The following is a 23492-nucleotide window of genomic DNA, read 5'->3' on the forward strand; positions in this document are numbered from 1 at the left end:
TCTTGAACCCAAATTGTGTACTGCTACCTGTGAGTAAGAATATGACAGGTTTTTGTCTTGCTCCAGAGATCTGTGCACATTTTCTTGGCTAGTATTCCAATGAATTGCTGACTATGACCATATAAAAGCAAAATCCCTTTTGCCATCTTATATCATATAGAAAAAGCATAAGACCCAATCGACCACAATAAAGCACTACATATATATTTTTTTTAAATTCGGATATACAGCGTGGTAACAGGATCTTTTGGCCCATGAGCCCACGCTGCCTAAATTCTTCAATTACCCGACAATTCCTCTATGCTTTTAAAGGGAGGGAAGATGCCAGAGCACCCAGAAGAAACCCATATTGAAATGGAGAAAATGTATAACCTCCTTACAGATTGTGCCAGTTTCAAACCTGGGTTGTTGGGGCTGTTATTACCATTGCACTAAATGTTACAGTAACCATGCCAGCCCTATGCTAACTGTACCACTCCTAACGCAAACAACACACCCCCTTAGCTAACCAGATTGTACATACACTAACTTTGCATCCATCAATCAACATTGCTAAGCCAGATAAATTGGTTATTGTCACATTTTCATTTGTATTTCTTTATTGTGTTTTAACTTGCTTCCAGCTTTTCAATAGATCCAAAGTATCTATATTTCAAAACATTAAATGATTATGTACACTTCCAGGGATGAAAAATCCAATATAAAATGCAAATTTACTTTTTTTTAATTTCTTTTGAAAATCTGAAAATTAAATCTTTGGATGCAAATTTCTCTAAAAATGAAATTTGTTTCAGTATCAGCAAGTTCCAAATCTGAACGATATATTGATATCTGTTCCTGTTCTTATTGCAGGAAGTAACTGTAACCTCGTTTGTTTAAATGGTGGAACTTGTTTTATGAATGAGCGTGACCAGCCAAAGTGCAAGTGCAAACCTCAATATACAGGACAGGAATGCAAGACTGACCAGTGCAAAGATTATTGTCAAAATGGAGGAATCTGTTCAGCATCAACATTAGGTATTGTAAATAGCTGCCAAGTAGCATCAATGAATGTTTAATCTGACTGCATAAAATACACTTGATCATTTCATAACCGTGACTGTAGAATTAAAATAGACATTCACATTGTGTCAACACTAATACTCCATGTAATCAAAGAAACAAACTTTGTCTGATTTTGATCCTGTCGACAGATAGACTTAACACACCAGCTGAAAACTCACCCTGCACCCATGTGTGCAATTAAGGGGTCACTGCACTCTTCTCATGAACTATGAGAGAGAGTAGGGGTGGCTAGCAAGGATGAGAGTTCAAGAGTTCAAGCTAAGCTTGGATGGGAGGTCAGGGGACACAGTCAGAAGATTGATCATGATGTGGGGTTCTGACCCAAATGGAGAGATTGGCAGTGGAGGGGGAGAATAATGTTGGGAGATTTGTCTCTTGAGGGGCCAAAGTCAAATAGCAAGGGCAAAACATGATTTGACTTGGACGTAATTATTTGAATTTATACCAGAAAAAAAGGGGGAAAAAAACGCAACAGATCCAAATTTCTAGTCAGCTGTGTTCCTTGTGGGAATATATGAAAAACCTGAGTCACTTACTAATATTTCTTTGATTTTACACATTGTCCTGTATATTTCAGATTTGGAATGAATAGACGCCAAGTTTGGTGTTAATCTGAATATGATTTCTTTTAATTTTTTTCTCTACAGTTAATTATACATGAGTATATGAAAGTAAAAGTTGAGAATGGCTTTTAATCATATTATCTTTCTTTCGAAATGTTCCATCCTGTAATAGTTTGAAAATGCTTGTTATTCAGACAATGCCCAGAAGCATTAATGTTCCACTCCTGTCTCCCTGCAAATCTGTGCTGCCTCTTATAAAACATCTGTGGTATTTCAGAAATGTCATGCAATATGAAGTCATGTTTACAGATGCAGCCCCTTATCTGCTAAATGTTAATGAATAACTTTCATTATGTGTGATGGATGCATCACATCCAGCCCATTGTTGCTACTTTGTCCCTCGAATGTTATTGCCCTTCACACACACGCAGTTATAATGTGTCGACTTTAATGTCCCATTTGAGTTATCAATAAAATCATGACAGATGAGTCAATTGTGAATAGTGCAAATTTACTTTTACAGCTTAAATTATTTTCTTCCATCCAGCAGTGGTAAGGAATCTTAATGCCAGTAAAAGGAAAATGAAGACAAACTGACATGCTGTGCTAACCAGGGAGTCATTCTGCATGTCATTGCTTAATCGTATTTTAAGCATTGCTTGTACTACCACTTCATTATGCATTTTTTTTTAAATAGAAATTTCAACATGTTGCCAATAATCTGAATATTTCTTTCTAATGTACCTAATCGACCATAAAGACAGCTAATGGAAATTGACTTGTGCAATATAAGAAAATTATTTCCCTAAAACTATCCCCATTTCTTACCTCGATATCGGTGATATGTCAACTGAAGATGAAGTTTGTTTCCAGTATAGGTGGTCAGGAGATAGGTTTGGAGCTCACAAATTAACTCACTGGCACATCTCTCAGAACAAAGTGGGCTGAAGATTGTGCACCTTTATATCTAGAATTGAATGCCAGTCACAGAGCATAAGCACAAAAGTTGATGTGTAGTAAAGGTTTCACTATTAATCCAATAATTTTGCTAAACAATTTAAGCCATGCTCTGATTCATTTTTTACTGGTTCACTCCAAAGCATGCATTCAGTGATTCTGCAGTTGTGAAAAGTCTTTCTATTTCTCATTTGTTTCTCTCAACCCTGTTTAGGAAAACCAGCTTGTCGGTGTCCAATAGGATTTACTGGCCCAACCTGCAAGCAAAAAGTTTGTGACAGTTTCTGTCTCAATGAAGGGATTTGTGACATCAACACAGGAAATCAACCATTTTGTTATTGCCCATCGGATTTTACAGGAGACAGGTGTCAATACAGTGAGTTTCATGACTGTGGTCTTCACAGGATAAATCTTATACTTTCTCTGGTAGAGGAACTAGAGTGAAAAAATAGAAGTGCAAATGAATAGCTGGTGAAGGAGGAGGAATTAAATTAATGAATATGGCATGGAGAAATTAATAACAATATTGAATAAGATTGCAAGAAATGGAAGAAAAATACTGAAATAGAGCAGATAGATTTTACGCAAGTTTTGAGATCACCTACTAGTTATGGACATGAACAATAAGAAGGGTAAATGAAAAAACAAATTAAGCAACAATTTTTTTTAGATCTAAGTAACTTTGATTGAAGTTGAAGTTAAGGGAATAAAATGTCTGCAAAGTATAAAAACAAAGTATTTAGGATTTGAAGTAAAGGAATATTTGGTCATTTTCTTTGTTATTAATTTCTGTCTTCCTCAGTAATGAGTGACCCAAATTTTGCCATTCTATTTCTTCAACTGATTGAAATGATGCTTACATAGTTTACAATACTTTACCTATTGTTTCTGTGTTATAATCTGAAACCAAATTAAATATATTGGCATTTCAATAGTTTGTTTGATATCTGAAAAATGATAGGTAAATGTTTTGATGGAATTTTTATCTGACTTTTGCAATCAGCCAAATACAATGCTAATAAATGAAGAATCATTAATTTAATTATCAATATCTGGCTTTGCCAAGAACTACTTCCCAGAAATGTATTTTTTTGTGAAATATTTTGATGAAGAGCAAGATGATGCTGTGGGAACAGTTACCAAAGGAGCTTTGACTTGTGGATCTTGAGTGTAAAGCCCATCCTTTCATCTACTTCAGTGAATAAATCAACAATGACGGAGCTTTATTTACATGTCATAGAGCAGCCATTCTCAAACTCTTTTTTTTGGGCTATGGCCCCCTTAAGAGTCTGCTCAAAGTTTATGGGCCCACTACCCTTTGAAGCAGTCAAGTTTAGTTGTTTTTTTCCATATTTCTTTCTTCCTAACTATAGAAAAAAAAATTGTCAGTTCGCCCCCCCAAAGTATGCCTTATGGCCCCAGTGGAGAGTAGCTGCCATGGAGTACCCACAGACTCATCTGTTCCAGTGAAAACAGTACCAGCCTGTACAATTATTTTTCAATTCGAAACATTTTCTCATCCTCTCAAATCTTCATCATGGTGTACACAATCTCTTTGATCTTACATCCTACACCTTGAACCACCTTATATTTCTGTCCTTCTCAATGATGTACCTAATCCAGTCGAACTCTGTTTCCACATTTCTCAGTACCCGCATGTTTATTGTACATTCTCTTAACATACTGCACCTTTCCAAATTATTTTAAAAAAAGGATATATCAGCGGATTTCAAATCAACATTTCTCTTACACAAATTAATGTTTTGTTGCAAAGATTTTACTCAGGTAATCGTCAGTGAAAACAACTTATCGGTTGAATAAGAAATAACCTCTAGATGAGATGCATTTGCAAGTTTTAAGGTAAACCTTGGCACATCACTACTTATTGGGAAAGTCATGCTTTTAAAAATAAAATTGTCTCACCTTAAGAAATTAAGTGCCCACGAAGACTGTTTTTATTTTCAATGCAAGTACTTACAACTGAGATCATTAAAATTTGAGTTATTACAGAAAATGAATTTAACAAGTACACTTCATTGATTTATAGATATGTGCTATAACTACTGCATGAATTTAGGAACATGCAGGATAAACAGTGACGGTAATGCACATTGCATCTGCTCGCCACAATTCGATGGGCCAAAATGCGAAGTGGATAAATGTACAGTGTGTCATGATGGACAGTGTGTTGTGGATAAAGATACCGGACAGGTAGCCTGCAAGTAAGTCAAATTTTGTTGAATATTAAAATTCATTGTAATGAAGTAAAAGAGCAACCCAGTACTCCAACTATTGGTTACCTGCAACTGTTCTCCATCCTTTTCTGCAAGTTGTGTGATAGACTCAAACAACTTTCATTCAGATTAGCTGCCTGCCTTTTTTTTAATTTTTCAGTCAAATTATATATTTTGGCTGAGATTTAATATTAACACTCTTTAAGTTATCATCAAATTAATTCCGGCTAATATTGTGCTTACAAAATTCATGAATTGCTGATTTTGTTATACAAAGGACATTTTTTTGCACCATCTTGCTTCTTTGCAGGAATTCAAGAGAAATGCATACCAAAAAAAAATCAAAAAGTGTAAGTTTTTAATTGTTTTGTCTTCAGGATGTGCATTTATTTGTCTTGATGCTCAGGAATATTTGTCAACCTTGCCCTTCATATTGTTGGTGGTAGGGCTTCAGAGGTGTCAACAAAAGTGTTATTGAATTGTTGTAGTATATTCTGTGGATAGTCAACGCTGCAGTCAAGGTGTGGTAATGGGAGTTGGTGCAGACATTTAAACAAGCTGGTTCAGTACCATTCAAGTAAATTGTTTGTTCTGGATGCAGTTGGGCTGCATGGGTGATATTCCAGATTCAGCCATTTGGCCAAGTGGAATTTATTAAATCACACTCGACTTGTATATTTTGCAAAGTGGACTTTGAGAAATCAAGGGATGAGCCAATCACTGTTGAATTTTCAGCCTCTAATTTTGTATTGTTATCACGCTTATTTTTAAAAGCAATAATAATTCCCAAGACATTAACATTTGAAGATTCTCAGATAAGTCCATTTAATATTGAGAGCAAATTAGTAAAGTTCACTCATTGTCATTGAATGACGTTTGAGTGATGTATTATTTACCACTTATTAGACAAACTTTCTACTTTATCCAGGCCTTGTTTTCACAGCCCAAGGCAGCTTTGTTATTTGAGTGAAAGTTAATAGACCTAAATTTAACACAGGAATTAGTGAACAGCCTATGTTTTCACCAAATAGTGACTGAAAGGTTATGGCTGAAATAACTTGTGCCTTCGTTATTTTCCTGAGAAACTGCTGCAGTGCTATCTGCGATGAGATGACACTCTCACAATTTTAAAAAAAACATAAAGTTAAAGGTTCCATTGTTGTCACATAATACCACATTTGGAATGTAACATACATGAAATTCTTTAGGACAGGCAGAGAGTCGCCACTTTGTCAAAAATCCTACAGCATCTAGTGTTTCTCGGCAGTCTCTCCTCCAAGTACCGACCAGTCCTGAGCCTGCTTAGCTTTTGAGATCAGACAATCTCAGGCATATTCAGGCTAACATAAATTAAAAACAGAATTGTAAAAAAAAATGTTGGAAACACTCAGCAGGTCAGACTGCAACCATGGGAAGAAAAATATGATGTTTAAAGTTAAAGACCCTTTATCAGAGCTACCAAAGCAATATTCTTTTGTTGAGCATATTCCTCAAGGTTCCCATAACATTTAGTTTTTCCGGAGCACCATGGATTCATCAGCACTACCTTAATGTTTTACCTACTCTTGCATTGTACTTCTGGTTCTACCTGTTCATTTGTGGTTCAGTAACATTGATATCTTGAACAATGCTTGCTGTATGAATTAATATACACTAATTATCCTCACAAATTTGTGTTGAATAGAACCAGGAAAACCACTTAATCTGATTCACTTTCACACTGGGTAGAACAAAAGATCTATTAAATTATCCTGTGAAGAATTATAATTTGAATACCCATCCTGTTTGCATGAGCTCATGTCTCCTGTTATAAAAGATTTGTCAGATTTAAAGCTCCTTAAAAGTCAGAAGAAAATACATTCATAATTTGCATATTTTATATGGTATCATATAGTATAGTCAGCAGCATGGTCTAAGTTCGGCGGGCAGCTACCTCCTTTGAAGAAGACCGCAGAGCCCACCTCACTGACAAAAGACAAAGGAGGAAAAACCCAACCCCAACCAACCAATTTTCCCTTGCAACCGCTGCAACCGTGCCTGCCTGTCCCGCATCGGACTTGTCAGTCACCAACGAGCCTGCAGCAGACGTGGACATAACCCTCCATAAATCTTCGTCCGCAAAGCCAAGCCAAAGAAAAAAAAGAAGAAAGAATATAGCATAGTCTAGAGTCATGACAACCCAGCTGACAGCTATAGTTTCTCATAACAAATTATTTAAAGAAAATAATTTAAATAGAATTTTCACAAAATGACTCTGTCTGTAGAAGGTTAAGGTTGGAAAACTGAGAAAATACCAATCTTAAAAAAAAATCAACTTGTTCAAAAAAAGACAAGGTGTTATATTGGGGCTGATGGAACCGATGGTTACATTTGGCATTTCAACACATCTCATTGGATCTCTAACATCAATTTCAATTTGTTTGGAGTTATTTTTTCCCACCACAGAAATCCTTTCAAATGATGCTGATAAATCTATTTAATATGCAAAATAGCTTATCCATATAATGGACCAAAATTGACCAAATCATATGCTCTTTGCCACATCAACTTTTGTAATCCTATGAACAAATCAATCTTTAAGAATTATTTATGAACAAGCAATTGGATGTCCTTGAAATAATCTTGATGGTCCATCCTTATGATCTTTTGATAGCTCCTCATTAAAACGGATAGGATTTTGCTATATATACAACATATGGATGATATATACCCAAGAGGCCAAAAGCAAAGTGTATCCAACCCCTGATCTCAACATAAATGACCTCTACTTCGTCAACAGAGGAGCAGGAGATCAACTACACAAGTATCTGTCCTCCAGCACATCCTGACTTTTATATTAGCAAGTGTAGATAGCAAGAAAATGTGGCTCAAGGAACCATACAAACCAACCTCACCTCCAGCGACTACATCTACACTTCCTACTGCAATGAGAAAGCAGCCATCACTACTCGCTCCAACTAGAACCCAAAGATCACTGCAGAGTTGCGTGTGCTGTTGAAGAACTGAGACTCTGTCCTCAAGGAAGGTGACAAGGCAGTCTTGGTCAATAAAAGAGCTAAGCTGTCCAATGCTATCAGAGAGGCAAAGAGGGCTCCTGCCTGGAGGATTCAGAGTCACTTCCTGGACAGCAGCGACACACGGCACATTTGGGAGGGCATCCGTGCCATCACAAAGCCACACCAGCTGTCTGTGCTGGGGATGCCTCTCTTCTGGACACTTTGAATGACTTCTATGTGCATTTTGAGGTGAAAAATGTCATGGAGAAAAGGAAATCCACAGCTCCTTGATATGATCAGTCACTGCGTCTCACGAAGGCTGAAGTAAGAAGGATGCTGCTCAAGGTCAACCCTCATAAAACTATGGAACAAGATAACATCACTGGCAGGGTGCTTGGAGGATGTGCGGACCAACTAGCTGATGTCCTCACAGACAAATTCAACATCTCCCTGAGCAGCGCCGTCATACCAATGTGCTGCAAGGTGCTGAAGAAGCCCTTAGTGTCCTGTCTTAATGACAAGCATCCTGTTGCACTCATGTCCACCGTCATGAAGTGCTTCGAGAGGCTAGTCATGGAGCACATTAAGGCTCAGCTGCCCCCTCATTGGACCCCTTGCTGTTTGTGTACCATCCCAACTAATCTACAGAAGATTCCATTGCCACCACGCTCCACCTGGCCCTTACCCATATGAAAAATAAAGACTTGTATGCTCAAATGCTGTTCAAAGACTTCAGCTCAGCATTCGACACAATTACACTGCAGCACCTGATTAGGATTTGAACCTGTTGGACGTAAACACCTTTCTCTGACATTGGATCCTTGACTTTCTGACTGGAAGACCTCAATCAGTCCAGATTGGAAATAGCGTGTCCAACACAATCACACTGAGCACAACCCCCACCCTCCACCACGGCTGCATGCTCAGCCAATTACAGTTTACCCTGCTGACCCACGATTTTGCAGCGAGACACAGTTCTAACCACATCATCATTTACTGACGACACAACCGTGATAGGGCTCATCAGCAAGAGTGGTGAATCAGCTTACAGAGACGAGGTTCAATCACTCACGGACTGGTGCAGAGACAACAATCTACACCTGAATGTCAACAAAACAAAGGAGATGGTGATTAACTTCAGGAGAGCCCTGGGAATCAATCTTCACTGACCATCGACGGCTCAATTGTCAAGGTAGTCAAGAGTACCAAATTCTTTGGCATGCACCTAGTGGATAATCTCTCCTGGTCTCCCAATCACCAGATCTATTGCCAAGAAGGCCCAACAATGCCTTTACTGCCTGCAGAGGTTGAGGAAAGCTCAACTTCCACCCTCCACCCTCACTACATTCTACAAGGGATGCATTGAGAGCATTTTATGTAACTGCATCATCGTCTGGTTCAGGAATTGAGCGCAAATCCCTGCAGTGGATAATAAGGACTGCTAAGGGTATCATTGGAGTCTTTTTCCCTATCATAATGGTTATTTATAATGACCGTTGTTTGTGGAAAGCTATACACATTGTGAAGAACTCCACACACTCCTCCCACAATCTATTCTCCCTCCTGCCATCTGGAGAAGAGGTACTGAAGCATTTGGGTCCTCAGGACCAGATTGCGAAACAGCTTTCTCTCCCAAGCCATGAGATTTCTGAACTCCAGGGGCACACAGGACTAGCATATGTAATATGATATTTATAAGTGATATGTTATTAATAAAAAAGTTTCTGATGTAATTTATCCATGTGAATCGCCAACTCCACAGTCTGGAGAAACACTATCTCATTTTTCACTGGACACTGCAATGTTTATGGAATGGACAACAAATAAATGCAACTTGACTTGGCTTGACTTAAAGACCCATCCGCCCTGTTCACACTCCCCCTGCCATAAGGCAGAAGTTACAGACAGTTTCATCCCCACTGTTTACAGATCGTTGAATGGACATCTCATTAGTACTGCTGTTCTTACACTATTTTACTGACCTTTTCTTTATAACCTTTACTATGCACATTTGTTTTTCTTTTGCATCATCTTTTATACTCAAATTAGGTTAACTTCACAAGGTAGCTCACAAATAAAATCTTATTATACTGTTGATATGTTCTATCAATAACTCCAAAGACAGTGAGTGAGAAACAATAGGCTTTAATACACTTTAGTTTGTAGCTGGCCCAATTCCATGTGCTCGAATGAAGGACAGGGGGGAGGAAGGTCAACCTTTATGGCCGGGTCACAAGGGGAGGAGTATCTAGGGAGCGAGTCATCAGTGGGCAGGCCAACTACCCATACACAGTCATACATATATACATATTACCGCATTCACCCCACTCTTTTAAAACAAAAACCCCACCTGGTTAAAATACTAGAGGCTCAGCTGGTCGGCTGGTCTCCTCTGCCTCTGTGACCTGTGCAGTTATGTCAGTGGTGTACTGGTCGGTTCCATTGCCGGTCATGTGTCCTGAGGATAAGGAGGGAGGGCAGTCTCTGGAGGAGGTGGGGTTTGGTTGTCTGTGGGAGCAGTTGTGGTGTCAGAGCAGCTGGAAGGGGGTCCAGTGTGTGTGGCATGGGGGCTAACCTGCTCCAGGTCGCTAAGGGGGTGATGGAGGTGTAGTTAGGGCCTGGGTTGTATGGGGTAGGGAGTGGGTAGGGGTCTCTGGTATGCGTCAGGTCCTAGACAGGGACTGTGTCCTCATGTCCATTGGGGTATACCATGTAGGCATACTGAGGGTTGGTATATAGGAGATGTTCCTCTTTGACCAACGGATCGGTCTTATGATCTCTTGCATGTTTACACAGCAGGGTGGGTCCTGGAGATAAGAGCCAGAGCAGCAGTGTGGTTCCAGTCGCCGACTTCCTGGGGAAGAAAAATATGCGTTCATATGGGTTCATGTTGGTAGTGGTGTATAAGAAGGATCGATGGTATGGAGTGCTTCCAGCAGGACTTCCAAGCCTTTTGACAAGGGGCAGGAGGACTACTTTCCACACAGTGGTGTTTTCTCTCTCTACCTGGCCGACCCCCCTGGGGTTGTAGCTTGTGGTCCTACTCGTGGCTATGCCTCTAGCCAACAGATATTGCCTCAGCTCATTGTTCATGAAAGAGAACCTCTAATCACTATGGATATAGTTTGGGTACCAAAGAAGGTGAATATACTGCAGAGTGCCTTGATGATAGTGCTTGAGGTCATGTCGGGACAGGAGATGGCAAAAGGGAACCTGGAGTACTCATTGATGACATTGAGGAAATAGACTTTCCTGTTGGACAAAGGTACGGGCCCCTTGAAATCGATACTGAGTCGTTCAAAGGGGCACGTGGCTTTGATGAGGTGTGACTGGTTGGGCTGGAAGAACTGTGATTTACATTCCACACAGATCCAAAACTGTCTGGTCAGAGACCTGTCATCCTCAATTGAGTATGGGAGGTTCTGAGCTTTAAGGAAATGGAACAGTCTTGTAACTCTGAGGTGGCAGAGGTCGTCGTGGAGGGACTGGAGTTGGCCGAGATGCATGCTTGTGCAAGTCCCCCAAGATAGGGCATCTGGGGTCATGGAGCTTGCCTGGTCAGTATAGGATATTGTAGTTATAGGTGGAGACTTTGATTCTCCACCTCAGGATCTTGTCATTCATGATTTTACCCCACAACTCATTGGTCCGTAATGATGGCTAGGTAATGACTGCCTCAATAATCGCCTGTGCCTCCTTCTCGACAGAGGAGTGCTGTCCTGTGAGGGGTGCGGGAATAAAATGCTACTGGCCTGCCTGCTTGGTTGAGAATGGTGGCCAGTGCAAAGTCGGAGGTATCACTTTCCACTTGGAATGGGGTGGATTTATCCACGGCATACATCGTGGCTTTGGTGATGTCTCCTTTGATGTGGACGAATGCAGCCCAGGCTTCTGCCAAAAAGGGGTAGGTTGAGGATCTTACCAGGGGGTAGGCTTTTTTGGCATAGTTGGCTGTCCATTGGACATAGTAGGAAAAGAACCCCAGGCACCTTTTTATCGCTTTGAGGTTGTGTGGGATTGGGAGCTCCATGAGGGGACGCATGCGGTCGGGATCAGGGCAATGACACCATGTGCCATGACGCATCTGAGGAGAGCCAGGTGAACTGTGCTAAACACAAACTTCTTATTATAAGTCAAGTTGAGGGACTTAACTGTGTGAAGAAATCTTGCAAAATTTGTGCTGTGGTCCTGCTGGTCGTGGCCCCAGATGGTGACATTGTCTAGTCAGGGGAACATGGGCATCAATTTGTGTTTGTTTATCATTCGATCCATTTCCCTTTGGAACATGGAGATGCCATAGTGACTCCGAAGGAGACCCAGAGGAAGTGGAAGATCCTGCCATCCACTTTGAATGCGGTATACTGGTGGGCAAAGGGTGAGTTGGAGGTGGGCCAAATTTAGGTCAATGGTGGATTTCACCCTATACTGGGGGATCTTATTGTCCATGTTGGCAATCCAGGGGAGGTGGTAAGCATCCAGCTTCATGAAGCGGTTGATTGTCTGGCTCTAGTCAATCACCATATGGGGTTTACTCCTGCCCCTGACCACCACAATGTGGGCTCTCCATGGGCTGGAACTGAGCCTATCTATGACCCCCTCCACCAGGAGTCGCTGCACTTTGGACTTTATAAATGCCCTGTCCTCAGCGCTACAGCACCTGCTCTTTGTCACTATGGACTTTCAGTCCGGGTTCTGGTTGTCAAATAATGGTGGAGGGGGTATGCGGAGGTTGGAGAGGCCGCAAGTGGGGGCTGGCTGCTGGGGCGAGTGGGTCCGTAAGCTAGAGTTTGTGTACTGTTATGTGTGGTTGTGGTCCTCCAAACTCCATCATCACACTCCTGAACTTACTTTGGAAGTCGAGGCCCAGGAGGATCGGCAAGCAGAGCTGTGGCATTATAAGTAAATGAAAGTTATCATAATGTTCGCCCTTCCCCCCCCCAACCGTTAATAATGCAATACAATACCCACAGATCACAGTGGATTGGTCCTTTTCGGCCTTTGAGATTGTACCACTCATTGGTCTAATCGAGAAAGAGAATTTGTTGGCATTGTCTGGATGGATGAAGCTTTCTGTGCTCCCACTGTCAAACAGGCAGTCTTCTTCCATTTACTTCAATCTCCATCATCAAGTGGGCAATCAGGTGAGGTCTACCTTTGTTCAGTATTAAGGGTGCTAGAACTGGATTGTCATCACTGTCGAAGGGGGGGGCCAATCGGTAAGATAGCAGCACCCATGTTGACCATGCAGTTGCAACAGGCGAGGAGGAGGAAGAAGGCAGAAATGACATCATCCAGGAGGAGGTAGAAGGTGGAAGTGATATTGTCCAGGAAGACAGAAGTGACAACTGGTAAGATGGCGACTCCTGGGTCATGCACATGGTTGAGCCATTCGGGACTGGCAGTGACGTCGGGGGCAATGGCCCGACTCTGGGGGCTTTATGTGGATTTGCTGGATTGGGAAGGTTTGGACACAAACTTGCAGATAAATGTCCTCTCTTCCCGCACCCTGAGAAGGTGGCTTCCTTCGCCGGGCAGAGTCATCTGGGGTGCTTCAGCTGGCCACAGAATTAGCACTTTGGGTGCTCCATTGTGGTGGCAGCAGAGGTGGGGTTGTGGCCTCCTTGCACGGAGGCAGTCTCTGACGCTAAATCCCAAAATGGTGGTGCCCACGACCTGCACATGGAGGACCCATTTTAATGGCAACGATCGAATCAGCATTGCATTGGGTTGAATCGAGTGTTTTAGCAAGCTGGAGGGCTCTCTTCAGAGGCAGCCTGTCCTCCTCAAGCAGTCACTGACAGATGTAGTCAGACCTCATCCCGAATCAACTCCTTCACACACTAGTCTGCAGAGACCGGGATCAAAATATTGCCCCTGTAGTCTCTCCCCAGGTTGTGCAGGGCTCAAAGGAACTCATCCATAGACTTACCAGGCAGCTGTTTCCTCAAGGCCAGGAGGTATCGTGAGTAAACTTTGTTCACCCACTGTTGATAGAGGTTGCAGAGTTCAGTCATTGTAGCTGGGTAGGTCGTGCAGCTTCTGATCACCTGGTACACTCAGCGGCTGAATCTTATTCGCAGGACCCTGAGCCTCTTCTCATCCAAGTCCACAAGGTTCGCTGCAATTTCCAGAAGATTTGAGAACCACTCAATCCACTGTTTATGCTGTTCAGCAGCTCCAGGTGTCTGCGGATCGATGTGTAGCCTGTTGAGTCACAGTAGTTTGCACACCCCATGTGGAAATTAAATTGTTATGCTCTATCAATAACTCCAAAGACAGTGAGTGAGAAATGATAGTCTTTAATACACTTTAGATTGTAGCTGGCTTGATTCCATGTCCTCAAATAAAAGACAGGGGGAGTAAGATCAATCTTTATGGCCAGGTCACAAGGGGAGGAGTTACTAGGGAGTGAGTCAACAGTGGGCAGGCCAGCTACCCATTCTCAGCCATACATACATATCACAACAACTGTGTCTTGTGATATTTCTTTTATTCTAATAAAGATACTTGCATTCTTTTAAAACAGACTAATCACAGAGCACTTATGGCTTAAGGAATACTTAAGGTGGAATGTGAGTTTAAAAAAAGGTTGCCTATCCTTGGTTTAAAACAACTATAATTTATCAGCTGAAGTACACAAGACCGTGTGAAGGCATTCATCTTGAATCCAACCAAAGCTGCCACAAAAAGTCTCCGACTCCCTCTAGTGGTCAGAAGGATCACTAGCACTCTATCACTACATCCCCTTTCCTTGAGATATTTTATCTAAGATCATGGCACACTAATGCAGTATTCATTTCAATTTAAAATGCAACATAAAGGAAAACACAACATCAGCAGCACAAACTTTTTAAGTGTGCAATACTTTTTCTTTTAGAGATTCAGTCTGTCATGTGCTTTGACAACATGGTGGATCTTCTTAACACAGGTGCTTGTGTTGGCTCTCCTGGTGCATTACTTTCTAGCACTGGTGGTGTTTCTTCTGTTGCTGTGCAGGCTGGATCTTATGCATTTGTCTGTTCCTGCAGTGTTTCTTGTGTTTTAATCAGGCTCTTTCAATTCCTTCTCAGTATTTGACAGTCCTCTGCTCTGACAGTGTAGGATCTTGGATTTAGTTCATCCAGAGCAGTACCCTTTTGGTCCCAAGTATTGGAATCTCTGAGTCTCATTGTGTCACATTGTGCCAGTAACACAAAGCCTCTTGGTGACTTGAAATACTTTGTTTTTTGTCTCCATCACAGATGTTTTTTTTTGTTTCTATTTGATATCTTTGACATCTCTGTTCTTGTTTGGGTCTGCAGAGTAGGGAAGTGTGGTGTGTAGTCTACATCCCATCAGAAGCTTAGCAGGTGACATGCCCTGTTCAAGTGGTGAAACTCTGTAACTCATTAGAGCTAAATATGGATCTGAGCCACTGTCTAGTGCTTTCTAGAGCAACTATGTGCACTCTTTTCTCTGCTTTACCATTTGACTGGGGATGCAGAGGACTTGAAGTCACATGTCAAAAATCAAACTCTTCAGCAAGGTTCTCAAATTCTCTATATCTGTAACATTGTCAGTGTAGACAATTTGAGGAATTCCATGTCTAGCAAAGATTGATTTCATATATTTGATCACACAAGCAGCAGACATGTTAGGAAGCAGCACAATTTCCATATAGTTTGATAGATAATCAATAACCAGTAAGTAATTTTTCCATCCATGTGGAACAGATCAGCCCCAACTTTCTGCCATGCTTCTGCTGTTACGTCAGTTATTATCATGGGTTCCTTTGTCTGCTTTGCAGCTGGAAACCACCCTGTCTATGTCAGTAATTATCCTTGGCCAATAAATAGCAGTTCTGGACCTCCTCTTTCATTTTTTTCATTCCAAGGTGCCCTTCATGCACCCTTTTCAGCATCTCTTATCACAGTGACGAATGATAATTCTGCTCTGTCTGAGTAGGAACCCATCGACAACCCTCAGCTCAACTCTGATGTTGTAGTATGGCTGACATTCACCTCTACGCCATCCTTCATTCAGGTTCTTGATGACCTTCTGTTGAACTGTGCTCTTTTTCATTTCAGCTGTGATCTGCTTGGATTTCATGTCAGGTATGGGAAAAGATTCTATGATCAGATTCACGTGGCGATTTACGTGTCTCTGTGGAACTCTCATGTGCTTCACTCTGTGTCGTTGCCCTGGATAACACATCAGCTAACACAATAGATACCCCTGGTGTGTTCACCAATTCAACATCATAATATTGTAGCTTCATCATCAGTCTTTGGATTCACATCGAAATTTCACTGAGATTTTTCTTGATTATCGCTATTAATGGCTTGTGGTTTGCCTCTGTCACGAATGTTTGTAGAACATACACATAGCTGTGGAATTTCATGAGTCCATTGACTAGACCTAGACACTCTTTCTCAATCTCTGCATATCAATATCCAAATGATGTCATTGTCCTTGATGCGTATGCTACTGGCCTCCAATCTTCTCCCACAGCCTGAAGTAGTCCGGCACCTATTCCATCTTTTGAAGCATCCGTAGATATTTTCGTCTTTCTGGTTGCATCAAAGAATGTCAAAAGCACTGGTTCTGTAGTTAGAATATTCTTCAGTCATCCCCATTCTTCCTCGTGGTTGTCTGTCAACTTGACTTCACATTTATCCTGTAACATCTTCCTTAGGTAGGTTGTTTTGAAAGACTGGTTTGGTATAAATTTACCAATGAAATTGATCATTCCCACTACTCTCAATATGCCTTTATTTTTGTCAGTGGGTCTGGGCATCTCTAAACTTGTTTTCACCTTGCTTTTGTCTGGCTCCACACCTGCCTCTGAAGGTTTATCTTCCAGAAAGCTGATTAACACACACCATTGAATTCACCCATTCTGTGGGCTCCTCCACATTCTTTATGACCCCCTAGTGATATCCCCAACACAGAGCTGAGGAATACCTGGACAGTTAATCATCAGGATGGTCTTTGTCAATTACAGTTCGGCATTTAACACCATCATCCCCTCAGCAAACTTCAAGACTTGAGAGTTAACACCCACAGTGTAACTGTATCATGGATTTCCTCACCTCCAGACCACACATCAGTGAAGATTGATAAGAACTTCTCCACCACAATCTTCATCAGTACTAGAGAACCACAGGGCTGTGTTCTTAGCCCACTGCTCTACTCACTTTACACCTATGAGTGAGTAGCTCGGTACGACAATAACACAAACTACAAATTTGCTGATGATGCCACGGTCGTGGGTTGTATAAAGGATAGGGATGAGTCAGCAGGCAGGAGGGAGATGAAAACATGGCTGAATGGTGTACCAACAACAACCTTACTCTCAATGCCACCAAAATTAAGGAGCTGAATGTTGAATTCAGGAAAGGAAGGCCAGAGGTATACAGACCAGTGATTATTGGGGAATCAGAGGTGGAGCAGATGAATACATTTAGGTTCTTAGGAGTCACTATCTCGGAAGATCTTTACTGGACCCAACACACAAATGGCATCATGAAGAAAGCACATCAGCAACTCTACTTCTTTAAGAATTGGAGGAGGTTTGGTATGACTTTAGAAACCCTAGCAAGTTTCTACAGATGTGTGGTAGAAAGTGTGCTGACTGGCTATATCACAGTTTGGTATAGGAACACCAATATCCCTGAGTGTAAAGCCTTCCAACAGGTAGTGGACACAGCCCAGGACATCACAGGCATAACTCTCCCCACTATTGAGTACATCTGCAGGAAATAGTGCTGTCAGAGAGCAGCAGCAATTATCAAAGACTCACATCACTGAGCACATGCTCTGTTCTCGCTGCTGCCATCAGGAAAGAAGTATAGCTCCCACAACACTTGCATCACCAGGTTCAGGAACAGCTGCTACCCTGTCACCCTCTGAATCCTCAATGATAAACTCAATCAGGGATTCTTTTAAGGACTATTAATTGTGCAATTTATTGATTTTTTTTTGTTCTCCCTGTATTGCACAGTCAGTTTGTTTACATTTCTTTTTTAACGTATACATTTACACTGTGTACAGTTGATTGTTGCACCACCAATTAGTGGTAATTCTGCCATGCCTGCAAGAAAAAGGAATCTCAGGTTTGTATGTTAATTCATGTATGTACTCTGACATTAAATCTGAAATCTTAAATCGTGTCATTTGGTGGAGTTCCTGATGAGCTTTCCTTTTTGTGGCGCTGTATCCCACCACATGGCATGCATGACTGGCTGTGCATCCTCATTTAACTGTATCCTATCGATGAATGGTAGAACACCCAACCCCTTGAAGATGTCTGGAAATTGATCCAGTATTTCCTCTATGCTCTTTCATGCATTGGCACTGTTAATGTGGTACACCCTCTTGACAAAGCTTAAGTTTTCATATGCTTTGTCACTAAGCAGTTCATCTGGGACTTCAGCCAGCTCTTTAACTTTCATCTTTAATATACATGTACATATTGAAGTGATGCTCTCTGTATTGTAGGCTTTGAGCTGTACAGGATTTGCATGGATACATGGCTTTTTCTTCATTGCCCTGATGTCAAGCTCACAGATCAAATTGACCTTTACCCCTGAGTCCAACTTGAAAGGAATATTTGTTCCATTCATATGCAATGACACAGACCACCTGTGCTGTTTGACGCTGTTCACACTTGGGTGTTGGTTTAGAATCTTTCTGCACTACCATGCTCCCGAAGAGTGTATCACTGAGAGCAGTTTCTTTTTCTATAGTGTGCACAGTTTCACTTCTGTTTTATTTCCCTTTGGAAAAACATTGCTTTGCATAGTGATTCTGCCCTATGCACTTATTACAGACTTTTCCATAGGCTGGGCCTTGTTTTGGTGCATGTTGATACCACATCATGTGAAATTGAATGTCTCTCCATCTTTTTGTTGTTTCCTCAATCTCATTTTTTGTCTGTGTGTGGATGCACACTGTTGCGATGACTATGCCTTCATTTTCACTGACTTTTGCACTCTGACTGAACTTTTTTGCATGTTGCTGAGCTAATTAATTGGCGTGGCATATCTTCACAGCTCCAGCTGAGGTAAGCTTTATCTCTCATAGCAACCTCTCTCTCACTTTCTTATCAATAATCCTGAGCACAATTTGATCACGGATCATTGAATCTTGCAGTGATCCATAATTGCTTTTACTTGCTTTTAATTTATAGTCTGTTAAAAAAGTATCAAAGCTCTCTCTGCAGTTGGATGTGCGAATGAAACACACTTCTCAAACATTTCATTTTTTCTTTGGTGAACAGTGTTCATCAAACATCTCGATAATCTTGTTGAACTTGCCCTGTTTTTTTGCCTCGGCTAAAACAAATGTATTGAATACCTCTAGTGCTTGACATTCCACCATGGTAAGTAACAAGTAAGCATCCATTGAGTCCACTGGCTTGCAAATACAGCATGAATCTTTTTTTGAGCAACTTCCACTCATGGTCAACATTTCCAGTCCAATTTACAACATCAGGAGCCTCAAACTTTCCATTTCTTTGCTGCTAACAATTAATGCACACTCCTTGTACAATGCACACTCCTGGTACCATGTGATGTTTCTTTTATTGAAATAAAGAAACTGGGTTCTATTAAAATAACTTTTACTTTAGCTAAGGTACACAAGACTGTGTAAAAGCATCCATCTTGAATCCACCTGAGCTGCCACAAACTAGTCTCCGACTCCCTCTATTAGTCAGGAAGATCACTAGCATTCTAACATTACATGTCTCACTACATATGACAATATATATTTTTAATTTGTTTCATGCCGACTCATGAAGAACACCTGAACCCTCACAAAATTATTGTTGCACTTACTCAGGCATTTGTTCTCCACCAAACTGCCAACCCAAGTAGACCACATTTTAGCCCAGTTTAATCATGTGGAAATTCTATGAGTTCAAACTTTGAAATCAGGGTAGTAAATTCATTTTTGAAATGTCTTGCAAATGCAATAACAATTTGTTTTAAAGAAATCTTCTTTGAAGCAAGAAGTCTCAAAATGATTAGTAGTACGATTGAAACTGGTACATAATGATTCAGTGAAGTGGTTATTCAAATTAATGCAATTGATTTACTTTTCGTAATAGTGAAACCACTGTTCACTCCAATGGGGAAAAAAATTTGATCTCAATTTCTCGTGCAACAGAGCATTCCAATGAATATTTACAGGTGCCTGTAATTAGGGTTCTTGTAGCATAATCTGGAATGACATTAGTCTCGCTTTGTTGCTACAGTTGCACAAATGGAAGAATTGCATCCAGCTGCCTGTCTTGTGATGGATACTGTTACAATGGTGGTACATGCCTGCTGGGCCCACTCTCTGAAATGCCCACATGTGTGTAAGTGTATACTCTGTACTTTACGCCTATAATAGTCATAGCTGTTCCGAACACCTTTATATCAGAGTTTAAAGTGCTCATGAATAATTTTTATTCATTTAACAATTAATGCAAGGAACAATTATGAGCAATAGAGGAGGTTTTTATGAAATATGGAGATATTTTAAATCAGTTCGTCGACATTCATAAGTTTGCCTTAAAAAACAAAATTGACCAAAACTCTACATAGCTAGTTTAGAGTATAACCACTTGTGTTTTTGAAGCAAATTGTTTCATATAATAAAATTTACTATTTTATTTGAGCCACAGTCCAGATTTAGCAGCAAGATTGAGTTTCCACAATCTGTTGGATATGGTCTAATAAATAATTTAATATGTCCACTGAGGGTATTGGCACTGACTCCATAACATCAATTTTCCTTGTTTTTACATACATGGTGAGGATAGATTCCTGGGTGAAGAACAATGATTGACTCAGAGAAGAGCAGAAGGTCTCGCATCTCCCCAATAACACTTGAGGATGTATTGTTTTAAATTCCACTTCTTCTTCTTTACAACAGACCACAACCCCAATGTCCTTCCTCAGTTGACAGTTCTTCTTGGATTTGATAGAGGCATAGAATCTTATGGAATGGAAACAGGTTATTCAGCCCAAAACAGCGACAGTATCCTATACATCCTATGAGCACCCTTCTATATTAAACCCATAACCCAGCACTTGGTCATCTGGACATTTCTCAAATCTTGTCAGTGACCCTGCTTCAATTACTCTCTCAAACACATACTCTCCCTCACTCGAACTTCCCCCTCATATCCTCTTTGGACTTTTCCCCCTTTCCACCTATGTCCTCCAGTTTTATCTGCTTCTCATATGGAAATAATTTCCTGCACTTTACCCATCTAAATATGTAATAATATTGTATATCCAAATCATGACCCCTCCCCCCCCCCCCCCCCACTTCTCTAAAACTCCTCTGCTCCAGGGAGAAAAGACCTAGTTTCTCCAGTCTCTCTTCATATCCGAACTGACTGATCCCAGGCAATATCCTCGTGAAACCCTTATGCATCTCCAGCATGCTTCTTCCCACGATATGGCTGAGGTTTGACTGCTGTTTTAAAACACTGGAATGCAATCTCAGTACTTCTGTATTAAATTTCCCAACTAATGAATACCAGTATCCTATCTGCCTTCATAACTACATTACATTCCTGTATTTCCACCTGCACGAACCTATGGACATGTATTTGAGGTCCCTCTGTTCCTGTGTACTTCCTAAGACCCTGTCATATATGGTATATGTCCTTGCCTCAATCGCAATCTCAAAATGCATCATCTCACATTTGTCTGCATTAAACTCAAGTTGCCATTTTCGGATAATTTCACCAAAACTTCAATAACGCTCTGCAGTTTCAGCCTACTTCCCACTCTATCAACAACTCCATCAATCTTCATGCCATCTACAAACTAACCATTCTTGTCTCACACATCCACATCCAAATTATTCATGTTTATTACAAATTTGGACCAGTGTCACACATGTGAACTTGTCAAAGGTTTTATTGAAGGCCATATAAATCATGTTGTGTACTGCCCTTCCCTCATCGATAAATGTTACTTCTTCAAAGAATTCAACTAAATCGGGCAGACAAGACTTACCCTTGACAAAGTCATGTTGGTTGTCTCTGAATAATCCCTGCCTTTCCAAAATATCATTAATCCTCTTGCTCAGAATTTTCCTGACCACTGATGTTAGGCTGATAGGTTTATAGTTATGAGGCATTTTACCACACCCTTTCTTGCAAAGGGGTTCCATGGTTGTCTGGAACCTCACTTGTGTCCAGGGAAGATTGATAAAAATCTCAGCCAGACCCCAGTAATCTCTGCCCTAGTGACTCACAGCAGCCTAAGATGAATTCTGTCTCATCCTGATGATTTATCCACCTTTAAAGCTGCTAAGTATTACTCTATATTTAATATGTGAATTTTTCACAGTCTATGCCAAGTCCCTTCTTGGGCCAAGACAGAAGCTCCCAATGTCTCAAAGACTTAGCTTGGGTTATCTAAGTGTCTCTAACCACAGAAATGTGCTGGAGAAACTCAGGAGCCATTCAACATTTTAGGTCTCACTCTTTACTTCCTATGGATGCTGCATAACCTGTGTTTGTCCCAGCATCAGCAGACTTTTTTGTTTAACTCTACAATCATAGGCCATTCTAGAAATCCAGATACAGTGACAACATAAAAATTTATCAACTGCTCTGCGCATTTTTAATCATGGCTGCATATTGTACTCCAGTTCTTGAAATTGGTTCAATTGAACTTATTCATGAAAGACAAAATAGTTCCAACACACAAGAATTCTATTTTTTATGATACAAATGACATGATTGGAATTTGAATAGTTTTGTCATGTTGTACATTAAAACAATTAAAAATGCAATTTGTTTAAACTAGACAGTATGTTCTTGATGAAACTTCAATGCCTCTATTGCCATTTTATCTTTTAATAGTTAACACTCTCCTTGTTGCAAACTGGAACTGTAATTCAAAGTCCGTGTCTCTTTTCTATAATTTTAGCACATCATTCATGCAGAGTGACAGAAGTAAAGGAATTAAATGCTAATCCAGTTGTCAGTGAAAAATAAATGACCCTTTCCAATGGGAATGACAGTAAAATGTACAATAAATAATAGAAAAGAATGAGCCACAAGGCTATAACCAAATGATTTTCATAACTATAAAGCATAAGCCCAATAGTTCAGTGCTCCCTTTTTGTAATGGAGCTGCTTACAGTGGATTTAATGGTGTAATAAATTATGATTGTTGGTGATATTTTCAGCTCAGAATGGAAGCCATTGCATCAACCACAAACAAGAAACAAAGGTAGATATAAAAGCTTTGAGATGTACATCCAGCTTTCCATTCGATTTGTTTCTTCCCCTCGATTTAGGGCCAAGTCTGCTTATGGGGGAAAAAAAGAGCACTGCTTGTATGGTTATTTCTTTCAGTTTCAATCTGAAATCCTTCCTTGAGGATTTGCAGTGCAGTATTTCTTCTGAAGTAAATGTTACATATTGTAACAGCAAGATAAATTAAATGCAATTCCATCATTCACAACACAGTGGGAGCTTATCTTCATTGACAAGCAGTGGCTGAGTGGTGCTGGTGCTTTGAGTGGAGATGAGCAGAATTAATTTAATTGTTCTGATACATCATTCAGCTGTTGCAATCAGTGGAACTGGCTTTGATACCTTTTAATAAGAAATAAGACCAAGAATAAGTTATTTTGCCCATTGACTTTCTCCGCCTTTCAGAAGATTATGATTGACCTGA

General features: G+C 40.6%; 1 protein-coding gene across 14 annotated transcripts in view; it reads left to right on the forward strand.

Moving 5' to 3' along the window:
- The window catches only part of LOC138761991 (low-density lipoprotein receptor-related protein 1-like), a 1165126-nt gene that overhangs the window by 1117453 nt on the left and 24181 nt on the right, over positions 1 to 23492 (forward strand). For 8 of the 14 annotated variants that reach the window (XM_069935089.1, XM_069935091.1, XM_069935092.1 and 5 more), the window contains 4 exons: positions 853 to 1017; positions 2800 to 2961; positions 4633 to 4807; positions 20054 to 20158. In XM_069935089.1, the coding sequence (XP_069791190.1) occupies positions 853 to 1017; positions 2800 to 2961; positions 4633 to 4807; positions 20054 to 20158 (607 nt within the window). Of the gene's footprint in view, positions 1 to 852; positions 1018 to 2799; positions 2962 to 4632; positions 4808 to 12785; positions 12957 to 20053; positions 20159 to 22998; positions 23043 to 23492 lie in introns of those variants that run through there. The other 6 variants (XM_069935097.1, XM_069935098.1, XM_069935099.1 and 3 more) reach the window with 3 other exon arrangements.

This window comes from Narcine bancroftii, chromosome 4, assembly GCF_036971445.1.
Source record: "Narcine bancroftii isolate sNarBan1 chromosome 4, sNarBan1.hap1, whole genome shotgun sequence".
Classification (NCBI taxonomy): Eukaryota; Metazoa; Chordata; class Chondrichthyes; order Torpediniformes; family Narcinidae; genus Narcine; species Narcine bancroftii.